General features: G+C 43.1%; 1 protein-coding gene across 1 annotated transcript in view; it reads right to left on the minus strand.

Annotated features, from left to right (window-relative positions):
* IMPA2 (inositol monophosphatase 2) overlaps window positions 1-13,729 on the minus strand; it is a 33,287-nt gene extending 19,558 nt beyond the window's left edge. The window contains exons 1-2 of the mRNA XM_024212586.2: window positions 13,439-13,729; window positions 4,986-5,119 (exon numbers count right to left, since the gene is read on the minus strand). Of these exons, the coding sequence (XP_024068354.1) occupies window positions 4,986-5,119; window positions 13,439-13,540 (236 nt within the window). The 5' untranslated portion in view covers window positions 13,541-13,729. The remainder of the gene's footprint in view (window positions 1-4,985; window positions 5,120-13,438) is intronic.
* Between the last annotated feature and the right edge of the window lie 2,732 nt (window positions 13,730-16,461).

Genomic DNA, 16,461 nt, shown 5'->3' on the forward strand with positions numbered 1-16,461 from the left:
GATATACATTTATATATGTGGATGCAGTTATCCGCAGATATAAATCGGTATCCGTGGAACTGTAGGGCTCTCCCGGGAACCGCAGTGGTGAAAGGAGCAGATCATGGGGCTGCTGCTCCCAGGAGCCAGCGTCCTGCACCGGCAGCTCTTCTGGCGCAGCTGTACCACCCCCAGTCCTGTCCTCCGGCATGGCTGTACAGACCCCAGACAGGAGACGCAGTCACGCAGACAGCTGCCTGGAAGGGACGGGGGCAAGGCTGGAGGCGGTACAGCCGCCTGGGAGGAGCTGCAGGGACAGGGCATGTTCAACTCTTGCCCGTTGGGCTCCCTGGGGATTGGAATGGTGTGATGGCAGAGCCACTCTGCCTTGTGGAGAGAAAGGGAGGGAACAGATTCATGGTACTCAAGAGACAAATGACTGTCTCTGACGTGAGTCCCTTCCAGTCTTCTTTGGCTGGGAAGATGGTGGCTACAATTCAGGCCCTTGTGGGCGGGCTAGAAAGAGGGCTGAAGCAGTGAAGTGAGTGATGGCAGGGAGAGAAAGGACCCTCCGGGCTTTGACAGGGAGGGACATAGGGAGAAGAGAGCATGGTGAGGGAGAAAAGGAAGGCAAAGAAACATATTTGCTGTATAAGACCAGTTATATGTAGTATTTACTGTCAAAACTTTTGTAAGGTAAAAAAGTTCCTTTGTAACTAAAAGTTTATTGGTACTATTGATTTTAAAAGGACTTTACACAGTAAAAATAAATGTACAGGAACAGAGCCAGATCTTGTGCCCATCTGAGTCAATGGCAAAGCTCAGTCGTTGACTTCACTGGTGCAAGGTCAGACTCATATAGTATGATCCTGTACCCAGGGAAGTAAATGGTAACAATCCCATTAACTTCCATGGGAGCAGGATCAAGCCCATAGTGCATAACATAGGACTTGTCTACACTACCGTGCGGGGTTGATCTAAGATACGCAACTTCAGTTACGTGAATAGCGTAGCTGAAGTTGACTTACTTAGATCTACTTACCGTGGTGTCTTCACTGCAGTAAATCGACAGCTGACACTCTCCCGTCGACTCTGCTTACGCTTCTCGTTCTGGTGGAGTACCGGAGTCGACGGGAGAGCCCTCAGCGGTCGATTTATCGTGTCTATACTAGTCGCGATAAATTGACCCCTGCTGGATCGATAGTTGCCCGCCGATCCAGTGGGTAGCGTAGACAAGCCCATAACATTGAAAGATACTGCTCTGTGGTAAGAATAAGGTCATTAATGGAGAACTACGTGATGAGTGCTTCATTCTGTGAAGAGTCCAAACCATGTTACTATGTAAAGATACATTAGAAAAAGAAACAGAGAGTCCTGTGGCACCTTTAAGACTATCAGATGTATTGTACTAACAGATGTATTGTAGTACTAACAATACATCTGTTAGTCTTAAAGGTGCCACAGGACTCTCTGTTGCTTTTTACAGATCCAGACTAACACGGCTACCCCTCTGATACTAGAAAAAGAAAGTTAAAAAAATCAGTCATCTAGAAAATACTCATTAAAATCCATGAAAGTACTGAAATAAAATACTGAAATTCTTTATTTTTAAAGAATCAGTAAAGCAAAAATGAAAACTGAGGCACAGATTAATGGGCTGACTCTCACCACTAACCAAGTAGGGAGTTGGACATCCAGCGTACAAATATATTTTTAACAAACTTTTCCACTATTTTTCCCGTTACCTCTGTGAAATCTTCTTGGTATTAGCTGATGCACTGAATGCATAATTCTGCCACATCACAAATATCTCTGATTGCAGTAACGACTCTGGTAAAGTTTGTCACTACCAGAATTTCCTTTTTAAACTAAGAAGTACCTGAACGAAAATAATTTAAGAAAAAGGGAATAAAAAAAATCTAAAAATCTTAGTTGGATGTCCCTGAGAGCCGGATTAGTGGAGAGACAGAGCACATAAACCTGTACTGAAGTCAATTTTAATTTTTTTCTTTGCTGTTTACCTTTGTACCTATCTACTGTATCTCGTATGTTGCAAGATGGACCTTTATTCAGACAGAAGACTATATTCTGTAAACTGAAATATGCATTTGGGTCAATATGAACCCTGGCCAAAACATAACAAACAGAAACTGAACTGTCTTAAAGAAAGCTTCGTTCACTTAGTTACCTTATGAAATCAGAAGCTAGGAAAAATGCATGGGCAAATTCAAAATGGAAGTTGACTGTAAAGGGTTAATAATCTCTCATCATGTTGGAGACTTCCATTTCTGGGTCTATGTTGACCTTGCACCTGCTATTCCTATTCTAAATAGCATGAATGCTTCTAACACTTTATGCTCATGTTACATGAACCTTGTATGCTACACTTCCTCTGGCAGATCATTAAGGAAAACTCACATATTACAGAACAGACAACAGCACAGCAAGCAGTATTTTAGATGGAATATTACTCAAATAATATATTTGTAAATCTCAGCACTGCCTAAGAATTGCAACCAAATATTACACACTTAAATTGTGTAGTACTGCCACAGTTTTGGATCACATAACAGATAGTTAGAAAGATGTACTTAATGTATAATTTTTTCAGTAATTTTTGCACTAAGTATGCTCTTTACACCAACATGACCAATGGGGTCAGGTTTTTCAAATATGTTCCATTTTAGCTGAATTCTTTGGAATCTGACACAAAGTCATCCCTATGTACTGCAAGGCCTATGTGTGACGTTCTATGCCTTGGGGGAGCACCCTATAACCCCCCATATTCCTCATCTGTATATTATTGTGATATTACATATAAAGCATGCCTTGTAAGGCATCAGGGGAAAGGTTACGATCTGCTGAAAGTAATTTCTCTATCCATACATGTATCATTAATGCATGTGAAGTTATGAGAATTGTGTTGTATGGTTGTCACTAAAACATACTGTAAGTTGGGGAATCAGCCAGATATTAGCTCCCCAGAGGCAACAGCAAGGAAAGTAACCAATGCCTGGGTTGGTAACCAGATATTAGCTCCCCAGAGGCAAGAGCAAGGAAAGTAACTAACACCCAATCCATCAACAGCCATTGTCCAGCAAGGGAGCTACAATGCAATGACTCACCTGCATGAGGCCACACCAGGGGAATTACTCAACCTTACTGGGAGACTCAGCAATGCCCCCAGACACGCCTGAACTTGTGTTTTCCAAGCACATGGAGTGAGGGTATAAAACAGACAGAGTGGACACATACTGGGCCTTTTCTCCTGCCCCCACCTATGCTGCAAGCGGCTAAGACACTGAGAAGAAGAAAAGACTCCAACAGAGGAGACTGGCCCAAGTTTAAGGAACAAACCTGTATATTAAGGACTGCAGTATCCAGTGGGGTGAGAAAAACTGCTTAATCGAGATATTGCCCAGTCTAATAGGGTTGAGAGTTTAGACTGCGTGCTTATATTTTATTTTATTTTGGTAACTAATTCTGACTTTTTTCCTATCACTTAATATCACTTAAAAATCTATATTTTATAGTCAATAAATTTGTTTAATTGTTTATCTTTACCAGTGAGTTGGTATGAAGTGTGGGGGCAAATCTGCTCAGGCTTGACAAAGGCTGATGTATGTCCACTTTCCATTGCTGAAGTGGTGAACCAATTAATAAATTAGATGGTATATTCCTGAGGTACAGTACTGGGAGCTGGGGCAGTGGGGGGGGGGGGGGGGGGTTGGGCTGGTGTCTGTGTGATTCATGAGTGCCTCTGGGAGCATTCATGCAATCTAGATGGGTGTGGGGCTCCACATGCTGTTGTGTTGAGTGATCACAGCGCCTGGAGGGGCTTGCTGCTGGTCACTAGCAAGGCATTGTGAGAGACAGCCCAGGCTGGAGAGAGTTAAGGGGGCACAGCGGTCCCATGGTCCCAGGCTGTACCCTGGGGGGATCCCGTCACACTATGTACCACTTAAAACCCACTTAAAGTACACATAGAGGGTTTATGTAGATTTAAGTGGCACACAGGCCTTGTATTGGCTCTCTTCAGAGGGCTGAATTTTACCTTCATAGGTTAAAGTCAAATGTGGAAATCAGTTGTAAAGTATATATTTTGTGTGCATCAAGCCAATCTTAAGACATGTTTTATAAAGCCTATTTCCAATGTGAATATGCTAAAATGTATCATTTTATGGTTTCTGTTTATAGGGGGTTACTCTCAGCTGGCCCCTAATAGCTCAAGGGGAATCACATATCTGAATTCATGTTTAAGACCTACCGTTAAATCCTGTGCAGTAATTTGTACAACATTTATTTTTCTATAGGCTAGGAGAGCTAAATGTGAATTAATGCTATACTCAGTCCAGATCCTGCGCGCACACACATACAAGTGAGTAAAACAAAATTATTCACATGAATGTTTGCAGAACTGGGGCCTTAGTGATAACTGAATGCAGCTTGATTCTAATGTCCATTTGATGAAATATTCTTGGCATTATATTACAGCGGAAAAAAAGATACAGAGTTGTGAACAAATTAAGCTTTCTTAGTGATAGTTTAATTTAGAGACCCTTACTGGGGACAAGAGTGTTATATTACTATATTTAATTAAATCCAAAAAGGTTGCAAAATATTAAAAACCTCAGATGATGACTCAAGTTAATCCAGAGCAATAATACTGTGTGGCCAATAATGAAAAATACAGTGGACCTTCTCAAAGTAATTGTCAACATGAAAGTGAATCTGGAACCGAAATTTTTAAAGAAAGGAAGCTTAATATTTTTTCCAATCTGCTTAAATTCAAGACATTTATTAATTCTTAACAATGGAGACCAGAACAGAATGATATCTAAATGGTATTAAAACTGAATTCAGTTATTAGGAGGCAAATTAATATGTACAGATGGTCATCTGACATCTAGGGACTGAATTTTATAAATTCCCTTTTAATGATGGTCACATACATGGCCTGTGCAGGGGACAGGGTCTTGGGCAGTTCTCTCTCTAGAGATACTTACCTGTGGGAGGGAAACTTCTCTTTCAGAGCAGAAATAATCACATTTTCCACAAAATTATCAGTTTCTGTCACAAGATCTGCTGCAGATGTTTTTGTAGACACTTGTTTTTCCTCTGTAAGAGCTTTCTTAATAATCTGAAAGAGGAGTACACACATCAGATTTATTTCTGACATTCCTTCCCTAGACACTAACAAAATATATTACATATGAGGTTCTCTGCGGACCCTAAAATCTATTGACACATCAGTATGCTACCATGCAAGAAAAGGGATCCAGGTCTGGGACTCAAAATCCATCTTGTTTGTTCAGGGGCGGAGAATACTACTGAGGCAATGAGGGTAGGACGCACCTTGCATCTCTCTCTATAACAACCCCTCTAACTAGTTTAGGAAAGTCATTGACAAGCTCTGGAAGGAAATGCAGCCACAAGTATAGTAAGAAGGATAGCAGCAGATGGACACATTAAGGATTGGAAATATTAGGAGAGAGACCCAGGGGAAAAAGGAGGATCCTCAGGGCTTAGGAGTTTTCTTTCCCCTTCCATCGGAAATACAATATTAAAAAAAATAAACTACGGGGACAAAACTCCCACCTCTTACATTTTAAAAAGTGACAAAAATGTAAACCATACTAGTTTGGCTCTGAAAAGAAGCCTTTTATATCAGATTTGGGCCAAGATTTTCAAACACGGGTGTCTAGTGTTAAGGTCCTAAATCCACATAGGTGGCCAGATTTTAAAAAATGCTCAGCACCCTGCGAAATTGGTGGTAGTTGCTGGGTGCTCAACACCTTTAAAAAACTGGCCACTTATTTAAGTACGTAAAGATGGACTTAGGAGTCTAACTCTGGGCTCTGGGTTTGTTTGTTTTTAAATCTTGGTGTTATGTTTTTAAAAAACTTGAAAGCCAAACTAAACTAAAGTAAATCTGATGCAAATTCACAAATGGGAAAATGATGAACGACAAACTTCTTCCTATTTTCACCTCTCTTTCTGTTTCTTACTTCATAAGGCAAGACATTATGAAACGAGGCATGATGGCAATGTTTCTCTTGGAGGAACAACTAACTTATTTTTTTAACCAAAGACAATTAGGAAGTACCTAAGAAAGGACATCAAAACAGTCTGTGATAGAAAAGACAAATTAATGTAATTTGTACATAACTATACAAAATAAAAAGGAACATCAAACCAATATTCCAAACACAACCTCCTCCTGAGGCATATATTTTTTTAAATCCTTCAACCGAAACTCTGGCACTAAACTATTTTTAAACCTACCTAAAGAAAAGCCATTTATGTTCAAATGGCAGTTTGTTCTACAGTACTGTGTATGGGACTGGAAACCAGGAAATTCCAAATTTCTATAACATTTCTACCACTTGTTTATCATGGGCAAAAATATTACATTTGAAGGGTTTCACTCTCTTAACTGTTATAGTGACCATCCTTACATAATCTGGACCATGACTTGCTGTGGGGCCCTAGGAAAGTCCCACTACCTCTCTGTCTCAGTTTCATCAGCTGTAAAATTAAAGTTATACACTTCTACCCTGATATAACACGACCTGATATAACATGAATTCGGCTATAACGCAGTAAAGCAGTGCTCCGGGGGGGCTGTACACTCTGGCGGATCAAAGCAAGTTCGATATAACGCGGTTTCACCTATAACGCGGTAAGATTTTTTGGCTCCCGAGGACAGCGTTATATTGGGGTAGAGGTGTACTTATTTCCCTAGCTCACAAAGGAGTTTAAAGATTAATTAATATTTTTACCTTTGAAGATGGTACACAAAAGTTTTTGTATTATTACATGGCAAAATGTTTACTGCAGAAAACTCCTTTATTTCCTTACGTACTGCCCTGTTTTCCTGGTGGTAATGAACCTCTTTAGCTAACTTAGTGCCTTGTGTGTGCACGATGTCAAGGCCCCAACCTTTTAAGAACTTTACACATGAGTAACTGTGCACATGTGAACGATTCCAAATTCAATGGGCTCACTCACATGTGTAAAGTTACCATTATGAGTAAGTATTTATAGGATTAGGGGCTAAATTACTACTCTCATGGTGTCCCCAAAAAGTCATAAGGCAGTCAAGTGAATTAAGAGTTCTCATTTGTATGACGTTATTAAATATTTATTTATTTTTCTTAACACAGGACTAGATTGAGCAAGGAGAAGAAAGTACATAAACTGGTCTGCACCAGGAGGCGTTCTGACTTAGAGACACACCGCTGAGTCTCAGTTCCTTTCCTGGTTTCTCCTTGCTCCTGGGATGTGCCAATAGTAAATTACTACCCCATCTGTACAGGCTCAAATGACTCTAGCCAGGGGTTGTGTGTGTGTGTATGGGGGTGTGGCCTAGGTTCTGCCAGTTTTCTGCCTATCCCCGTTCCTCTTATATGGACAACAGATCCAAGGTCTGTGTAAGCTGCATAAATTGCTAAAGAGAGGGGTTCTTACTCCATCTCACCCACTTGCACCTGAAATCCAAGTCAGAAACTAGGGGTAGGTCTACACTACGGGGTTAAGTCGACCTAAGTTACGCAACTCCAGCTACATGAATAACGTAGCGGGAGTCAACGTAGCATAGGTCGACTTATTGCGGTGTCTACACTGTGCTGCGTCGACAGGAGAAACTCTCGCATCCTCTTATGTTATGCTTCTCATTCCGGTGGAGTACCGGAGTCGAAGGGAGAGTGATCTGTGGTCAATTTAGCAGGTTTTCACTAGATCCGCTAAATCGACTCCCGGTGGATCGATCGCCGCAGCCTCAATCCACGGTAAGTGTAGACATACCCGAGCTCACCATGCTTACATTTTTTGCATTATAAACAGAACAGCATTTGTTCTTCATAAAATTAAATTGATCAAGTATCTCATATTGGGCCAAATTCTTTATGCTGAAGAGTACCTTGCACTAGTCCACTGAAGTCAGTGGGACTACTTGTGGAGTAAAGTACTTCAAACCTGGGTAAAAGTATTAGAATCTGGCCAAATGATGAAAAAAATACAGAGTATGTACAACAGAATCCCATTAGGTTTGACTCTTTACAGAACACTTGATTTAAATACATTTTAAATGGCCGAATATAATCACCTAATGCATTTGGCTAGTCTTCCAAATTAGGTGTGGAGTCACGTAAAAGTCCTTCAAGATGATAAGAGCTATGACAGTTAAGTGAAATCTATTCACGGACCACAAAATGTGTAAATGACATAAAAATAGCTCATCCCCCGCCCCCCGCCCCCAGTATTGTGTAATGAAACTGGCAACCAAGCTGAGCAATTATATGTTGGCTATACAAGTATTACACTAATCATCCTCATTAGATTACAGTTTGTCCATATTGTAACTGTTTCTTTTTATAGGGAACGACAGATAATACCTAGTTGCTGATCTAACAGCCCAGTAATTTAGAGAAGTATATATCAACACTTCATTGCACCACTAAGAGGTAGATTGCGCCTGGCCCTTGTGTGATTGCACAAAGGGCAGAGAGAAGTGAAGATACAAGGTGCCCATGCTTAAGAGTCTGACATAATCATGGTGTTAGTATAGGGGATGACAGAGACTATTCCCATCTAGCATCTCTGGGAGTTCAAGCCACCTTAAAGGGAATGGAGAGGCGGCAGGGCCATGGCTTCATCTCCCGCCATACCACACAGTAGAGCAATAGGCTGTGGAGGGGGGATCATGCTATAACCTCCTAAGAGATGGTACACGGTATGCACTTGCCTGGCACACCTGAGTTTCAGGAAGGATTGTGCCTCCCCGCAGCATGGCTCTGGAATGCCCCTCAAAATGGGCTGTGCCTTAATGGCACAATCAAACCCTAAATACTGAATGCTTGGACAAGTGTCATTCCCCAAAATAAAATTATTCTTTAAAATCAGCCTGCCTATGTTTCACTACAAGATACCCTAAAAATGTCACAGAAAGACAAAACAGATAAGGTGAAATCCTGGCCCGACTGAAGTCAATGGGGGTTTTGCCATTGACTTCACTAGGGCCAGGATTTCACACCTAATTCTGTCTGGCAGCTTTCTCCTTGTACAGTTTAAAAACATATGGAAACATTAACATACTAGACATATACATTGCCTAATTTTTCTCTCAGGACCTCACGTCTGGGGGTGGTCTACACTACAAACTTAGGTCAGCTTAACCACATTGCTCAGGGTTGTGAAAACTTTCACAGTCTGTGCAATGTAATTAAGCCAACCTAAGCCCCAGTGTAGACACTGCTAGGTCAAGCTAGTAACCTCTTGGAGAGGTGGATTATCTACAGTGACAGAAGAACCCATCCATTGCTATAGTAAGTGTCCACACTACTGTGGCGCAGCTGCAGCAATGCAGAAATGCTACAGTGGCACAGCTAGTGTCAACATACCCCTGGTTTTACACTGGTGTAACTCTATTGACTTCACTGACGTTTCTCCCAATTTACACAGCGTAAATGAAAATAGATCAGATCCATATTGTCCAGTACTGTTGGAATAGCAAACGTATGAGATGAGGCCAGCCACATCTGTGTCATTATTAATTAGCTGCTTCCGAGCCTGTGGGGGTGGGACTAAGGAGGGCCATGCCCATGTGACAGTTTAATGGACATCTGGGCCTTATGAGATTCATATGGGAGTTGGAACCACTATGAGTGGGAAGGTTCCTGTGGAAGGCCCTAAACTTTAGTCTGCAGGAGGCCAAATACTCTAGGGGCCCCAGTGCTCTATACCAGAGCAGGGAAGGACACAAGGAACAGAGCCCAGGAGGGTCTGAGAATAGTACTCCGGGGGAATCAGACTGGGGTCTGAATGCTCGATCCCAGAGCCAGAAAGACTCGCACAGCAAGCCCACAAAAGGATTGGGAACAGGGCCCAGAGAGTGGGCTAAAGAGAAGCCCTTGAAGGGCAGAAGAACCTTTTTGTTTGTTGGGACTTTTTCAGTTGGACTTTCCTTACCCTGGAAGGGGATAAGTTTTGTTTGTTATTTGGTTGGAGGGCTAAGCCACCTCTCCAGAACAAACCGGTGTCTGGCAAGCCAAGAAAATCTGCCCTGGGGAGGGAAACTGAGGCAGGGGACTTCCTGCTCTGCCATGCTTGGCCAGCAGGGAATGCTACAGTGCAGCTACAACCCCACAACAGGTCCTAATCCCACTTACTTAACTTATGCAAAAAGTCACCCCAAAGTTAGTAGGTTTACTTACATGAATAAAGTAAGCAGGATTTGGTAATAGAGTACTCAACAGAAGAAGGATGTGAGAAAGTCCATGGTAAATCCACAGGTATAGTGAATGGGGAGGGATTTCAATACAGGCCAGTTATGCACAGAAAATGGCCCAAATTAAAATACTGAATCCATGCTCCCATGCCCCTCCAAAGTAAATGGATCCAAACTGCACGGCACAGACCCACATATGTAATATACGTAAGCAGAGCTAAACAATGGGTTCAAGCATGAGATCCACGACTTGGAGCAGGTACATTCCCAGATCAGACAGCATCACTATGACACATATTCATGTAACTATTTCTTTATCAGCCTTCTGACTTTTGGAGACACTAGTCCAAAAGTATTAAAAAAATTCCCATTGGTGGATATGTTTGTGGGCTCCTCTGCTAAACATGGATGAACATCTTTGAGAAGAAGAATACCATGTCCTTTTAAAAAACAATTCCATGGAGACTGATGAATTTCCTCTTTCAATTCTCATTCTTAAGGTTTTTACCAAAACAAACAAACAACCCCCCCCCCCCCAAAAAAACAAAAAAACAAACAGGAAGCCCCAGAAGATGTAGTTCTGATTAACTTCTAGCAGAAATCCATAATCTGGATTTCAGTACTCCCCTCCAAGAGATGCCTTTGGTAGGACAAATACCACTTCCAAAATGTCCACCAACTTCTCACAGTTGCTTTGGCTGACTCCCGAAATAGGAGTGAAAGCATGACCTGGAGAAGTTCTTCCACTGGGCGGTGATCCATGTTGACAACTCTGGCTGCTAGGAGCATGTGGACCCAAATGGCTCTGCTGGATGCATTGGCTCAAACCACTTCTGGTCAAGTCCCAAGGGATGAACGGACATGTTCTCTCACAATACATCAGGGATCGGCAACCTTTGGCATGCGGCCCGCCAGGGCGGGAAGCGGCGGCCAGCACATCCCTCGGCCCGTGCCGCTTCCCGCAGCCCCCACTGGCCTGGGACGGCAAACTGTGGGCAGTGGGAGCCGCGATCGGCCGAACCTGCAGACACGGCAGGTAAACAAACCGGCCCGGCCCGCCAAAGGTTGCCGATTCCTGCAATACACTATGAATCAAGCCCTAAAGCAGCCATGGCTACCAAAGGTGCTAAGAACCCTGAGTTATGCCCAAGAAACAGCAAGGTCTGATCTGGGTCTTCATACTGAGAGTGTACCTGCTGGCATGTACATGAGATTCAAACAGCAATGGAGTGTGGATGCTCAAGCATGAGCTTAGAAAGAATAGGTCTGCAAGTGTGGATCCCACAGACCTGGGTTTACTATCCAGTGTAGAGATACCCTAACTCTCAGATTGAGACAGATATTGACCTAAGGCCACTAAAAAAGATTTGTTGCTATACCCGCTCTCCCCCATGGAGATGGTGATACTTGCAAAAGAGTTCTTTTGTTATGATATCCTAAATCACTTTCCCGTGCAGAGTAAGTTATAATAGCAAAAGGACTTTTTGGCTGGTACAATTATATCTACATTATAGCTTTTTCTGGCATGGCTGTTTTGGTTAGGGGTGTGATTTTTTTCACACTTCTAACCGGCACAGCTATGCTGGCAAAACTTTTAAATGTTGACAATTCTTTATTTACACCACTGTAAATCTGCAGTGACTTTTATTTTATCTGCCCCATTGTGAGAAGACTGGCAAAGCAAGAAGATAATAGCAGGCAAGAAACCAGTCATTCAGCTAAATATCTTTGACACACTCACTTTCTCAGAGAGAAACCCTACCTTTTATAAAATGGAAATATAACATATTTTGGATATATGCATCATGATATGAAGTATCCTCAATTCCCCATAATCCAGCATTGTTATTACTGTATATACTAATAATATTACAGTAATACATGTATTATTACAGTAATACATGTGATAATCCAGCATTGTTATCACTGTATATACTAATAATATTACAGTAATACATGTGAAGATGCTTTTTTCTTACTAGGAAAGAAAATACATTAAAACATGTTTGCTTTGGCAAATCATTCTAATCTTATTTTTAAATATAAACAATGCTCCCAGTCACAAAATATGTCTGCTTCTGGAGTGTGTATTGGAGCCTTTTCCTTCATACTGTTAATTAGAGAATTAAAACAAAACAAAACACCCCAAACCACCCCTTAACCATAGACCATTATTTTAGATACATTCTGAAATTATTTTGAAATGTGAAAAAACACTCCGATGGTGGAATTTCCCTTAAATATCCTACTAAGACGGTATATCATTACTGCATTCTCATTTTTCCTCAAGAAGACTGTATGATGATGCCATTCATCTAAAAGATCATTATTGGTGGCTTGAATATTTGCAGTTCAGGCTGCTAAAGCCTGCAAACAAACAAACAAAATGATAGACTAAAGGCCGCATTGCTACATGTTTGCTAAAAATATCACCTATGCTCAGTTTATGTGAAAGCAAAATCCCTCATTGATATTCAACACGATGCTGAAAACTCAGCCTATGTGCAGCATGCAATGGCAGGTCTCTACCTCAACAAAAACATCTAGAGCCAATATGCTTTACAATAAGCTTTTCCAGCTACTTAGTGTAATTGTTTAAAACGTTCCTGCGGGTGTTTAAAATATATACACTACAGTATGTCATTTATAAGTTGGTGACGAAGGGACGTTTCTGTGACCTGGATCGATGTAAGGCAGCTTTGTCACTGCATTTGACCCGACCCAGTTGGCTCTCTTACCGCCTCTTACACTAATCCCCTCCCCTTCAGAGATTTTTCCTGCAACTCTTTCCCCCCGGCCTGTTCCTCCGCCCGCCCTCGTTAACACCGCAGGCACCAACAGGTTAGAGTGCTGAGTGCACAGGCGCGTAGCCTGCAGCACACAGCAGGGCACGGTCCCGACCACTCCAGCAGCATTATTAACCCTTGCAAGCAAGATTTCCTCACCCCGGAAAGGGGCGTTTATTTGGGGGACCGTAGTAGGGAGAGAGCCGCTGAAAACTCTCTGCGGACTGCAGCACACGTCGTGATGATCTTGCAAGTGCGGACCCTCCATTCCCTGGAAGGGGGAAGTGACTGACCCGGCAGGGGCAGGGGCAGGGGCAGCCGGAGGGGGAGGAAAGGAATGGCTCTCGCTTGCCCCTACACATGCTATCCCCAAGCTGTGACCGGGGAAAGGGAGAAGACCGAGGCAAGTACAAAAGTATCAGTGTGGGCTCTTGCTGCTGCTAACCTGCCCAGCCCGCCGCGCCAGCTGCACCGCCGCCTCCATACACTCCTTCCAGGGGTCCCCTCCGGCCGCAGCCCCCAGCCCCTCCTCTTCGCAGGGCTTCATCGCAGCTCCTCCTGCGCACCCCACGCGGCGGGCAGCTCCCCGGGCTCCCTGTCAGTCTCACTGCCAGGGAGCACAAGTGGGGGGCCGTGTTCCAGCTCCCCCCGAACCAATCAGACTTGCTCGGAAACTTCTCTGGCTTCTCCCCTGCCGCTGCTGTAGCTGGGGGGAGGCGAGCGGGGAGATTCCAGCTGCTGCAGGGTGTCTGTCGTGCTGCTGCCTTTCCCCTCTCTCCTCCACCCCCTTACCCCGCCTTTCCTGTTTCTCTCCTCCTCTCTCTTCTCTTCCCCCTTCCTTCTCTCCCTGGTGCACAGGGGCGGGGCTGCCCCGGTCACTCTCTCCCCCAGTACCGCCTCTCTGCAATGAATGGCAGCCTGGGCCTGCCTGCGGGAGGAAGGGAGGCAAGACAGCCAAGCGCCTGGCGCTGGTACTGGGCAGAGCAATGGGGGGGCTGCAGCTGCCGCTCGAAGCCTGCAGGCTGCTAATTTGAGCTTTAGGGGCTGCTGGGGAGGTAAGCAGCTCAATAGCGATGACTCAGTGATGTGAAGAACAGGATGTGGCGGAGAGCAAGTCATGGTGGTTACTTGCTTTGATCTGCCTCCTGGCCCATAAACCTTGCGAGCTGCACGTAATCGCTCCCCTTTGTGCAGGTTGAAGACAGGCTCGAACAGCAACACTCGCTCTTCTCGTTGCAGGGATGGGCATGCCAAGGATTAATATCCACTGAACCTACCGTAGTAGTGTATAACCTTGATGATCTGAACCCCTCGTTGATCTCCAGCTCCCTGTTAATTGAAATGGGGTCTCATATCCCCCAGTGTCTATTAATTATAGCAGTCTCCTTTTGGTCCTGCTCTTACCCATTAATTTCCCCCACCCCGTTGGTCTCTGGGCATACTGCAATACTTATCTGTTTCCCCAGGTTTTTGAGAAGGGTATGAGTTCCCGACTCACCTCCTGACAGGTGAGTTAAGAGTTTGCTATATTTGTAAGATAAAATTATTGTTTTTAAATGTTAACCCTCTAAGAACATTGCTGGATGGACATATAGTAGACATTCTAAATATATAAATACATGTCTTTCATAATAAATCCTCAGCAAATATGTTAGACTCAGTCATGTATTTAGTATAAAAATCTTATTAGATATACAGTTTGCTTTAGTAGGATTTCTACTATATTTTACATGCAAAGCTATTTAAAACAACCTTCCTGTGGTTTTACCAGGTCCCCAGATATTTGCTGCCCTAGACAAAGTGGAGAATGTATGTAATTTAGACAATCAACACTCCCTAAATATTTTGCTGCATTAGGCAGCTGTCTGTTCTGCCTATATGGTTTGACTATTGTGAAAGAGATACAGTATATAATCCTTAATGTGAAAGGGTAACACTTGCTAATAAATCAGAGATAAAGGACAGATACTGAGTAGTAGACAGCCATTATTTTAGTTGTTTAGAAAATGCTCATGTTTTAGGCTGTAATATAACATTAACTGCCCTATAGAAGAAAAGGGAATTATTCTGGGAAATTAGGAGATGTACAACATAGTCCACCGGAATTTCTCAATGACAAGAGGAACAGAACTCAAAACCTACTGGTCCAATAACGCAGGCCTCTACCACATAAACTAAAAGAAAATCTCTGTTAGCTAAAAACATGAGAGGGCCTATGACACACAGATGAGTAGTTCAGATACCAGCTAGTAGAGGGCAGTGGCACACACTAATACACACTCATAAACTAGCCAGTTCATTACAATATTTACATTGTCAAGCAAGAAGTTCAAATAATATATTCTGGAATTTTTTGCTTTAGACATCAAAATAAGGCCTTCCCAAATGACTTCTTTGGGAGGACTCAATAGCACAAGGAATTAGTAATGAGACATAGAGCCTTTGTCTCTAGTTATCAGTCCAGTCTAGCTGATTGTGAAAAATGAAAAGAGTTGGTAGTTCCAGACCACATCCTAGAAGAAAGGCGTTGGTAATCTCATCAAAGATGGCCAAAGGGTTGAATGAGCACAGAGAAGGAATCATACTAATATGTTTTTTTGGAAAAGGATTGTGGAAATTTTTATTGTCATTCTGTACCTGTTCTGTGGTTAAAGGGCTTCATTTTCCAGGATTGTCAATTTGACGACCTTTCAGAAACACTGATTTCAATTGGAATAGAAATGACTACAAAAATGCCTGAGTCGTGAGCATATTTGCATTTTAAAAACATATTTGTAAATCACTAATCTTAGGCCTGGTCTTTACTACAAAGTTAGGTCAGCTTAACTGCATTGCTCAGGGCTCTGAAAAATTGCACACTCTGGGCAATGTAATTAAGCTGACCTAAGCCCTGGTGTAGACACCACGAGGTCAATGGAAAAATTCTTCCATTGACCTAGCTGCCACCTCTTGGAGAGGTGGATTTACTAAAGTGACTTCCATCTCTGTGGTGTCTACACTACAGTGCTACAGTGGTGCAGCTGCAGCACTTCAGCTGCGCTGCTGAAGTGTTTCTGGTGTAGACATACCCTTAGTCTCCTTTTTTTAATCGGTGCCAATTCAGATATTTCTTGGGGGCAAGGGAGGGAATTCTGGTTCCTGCTGCCCTCCCATCAGGGACCCTATTCTGGTCCTCGCTCATCCCCCCCCACCCCTTTCTCCTTCTGGAAACCCACGTCTCCCTTGGCTGGGGAGTCTCCCATCTCATAGTGCATGAGCCGGTGCTGCCAGGAGTGGATCAGCAGAATCCCCAGTGCTCTGCCGTACCGGAACAGACTCCTCATGTGCTAGGCCACAATACCATGTGGCTCAGCTTTCCCTCCACCTGGATGGAGGGGTGACCAGGCCTAATTTGAGTGGCATTGCAACCCCATGTGAAACTGAATGTCTGAAGTTAAGCTCTTAAATCAGTACTTAGGTGGCTAAATA

The sequence above is a fragment of the Terrapene carolina genome, unplaced genomic scaffold, assembly GCF_002925995.2.
Source record: "Terrapene carolina triunguis isolate 2854851 unplaced genomic scaffold, T_m_triunguis-2.0 Scaffold58, whole genome shotgun sequence".
Classification (NCBI taxonomy): domain Eukaryota; kingdom Metazoa; phylum Chordata; order Testudines; family Emydidae; genus Terrapene; species Terrapene triunguis.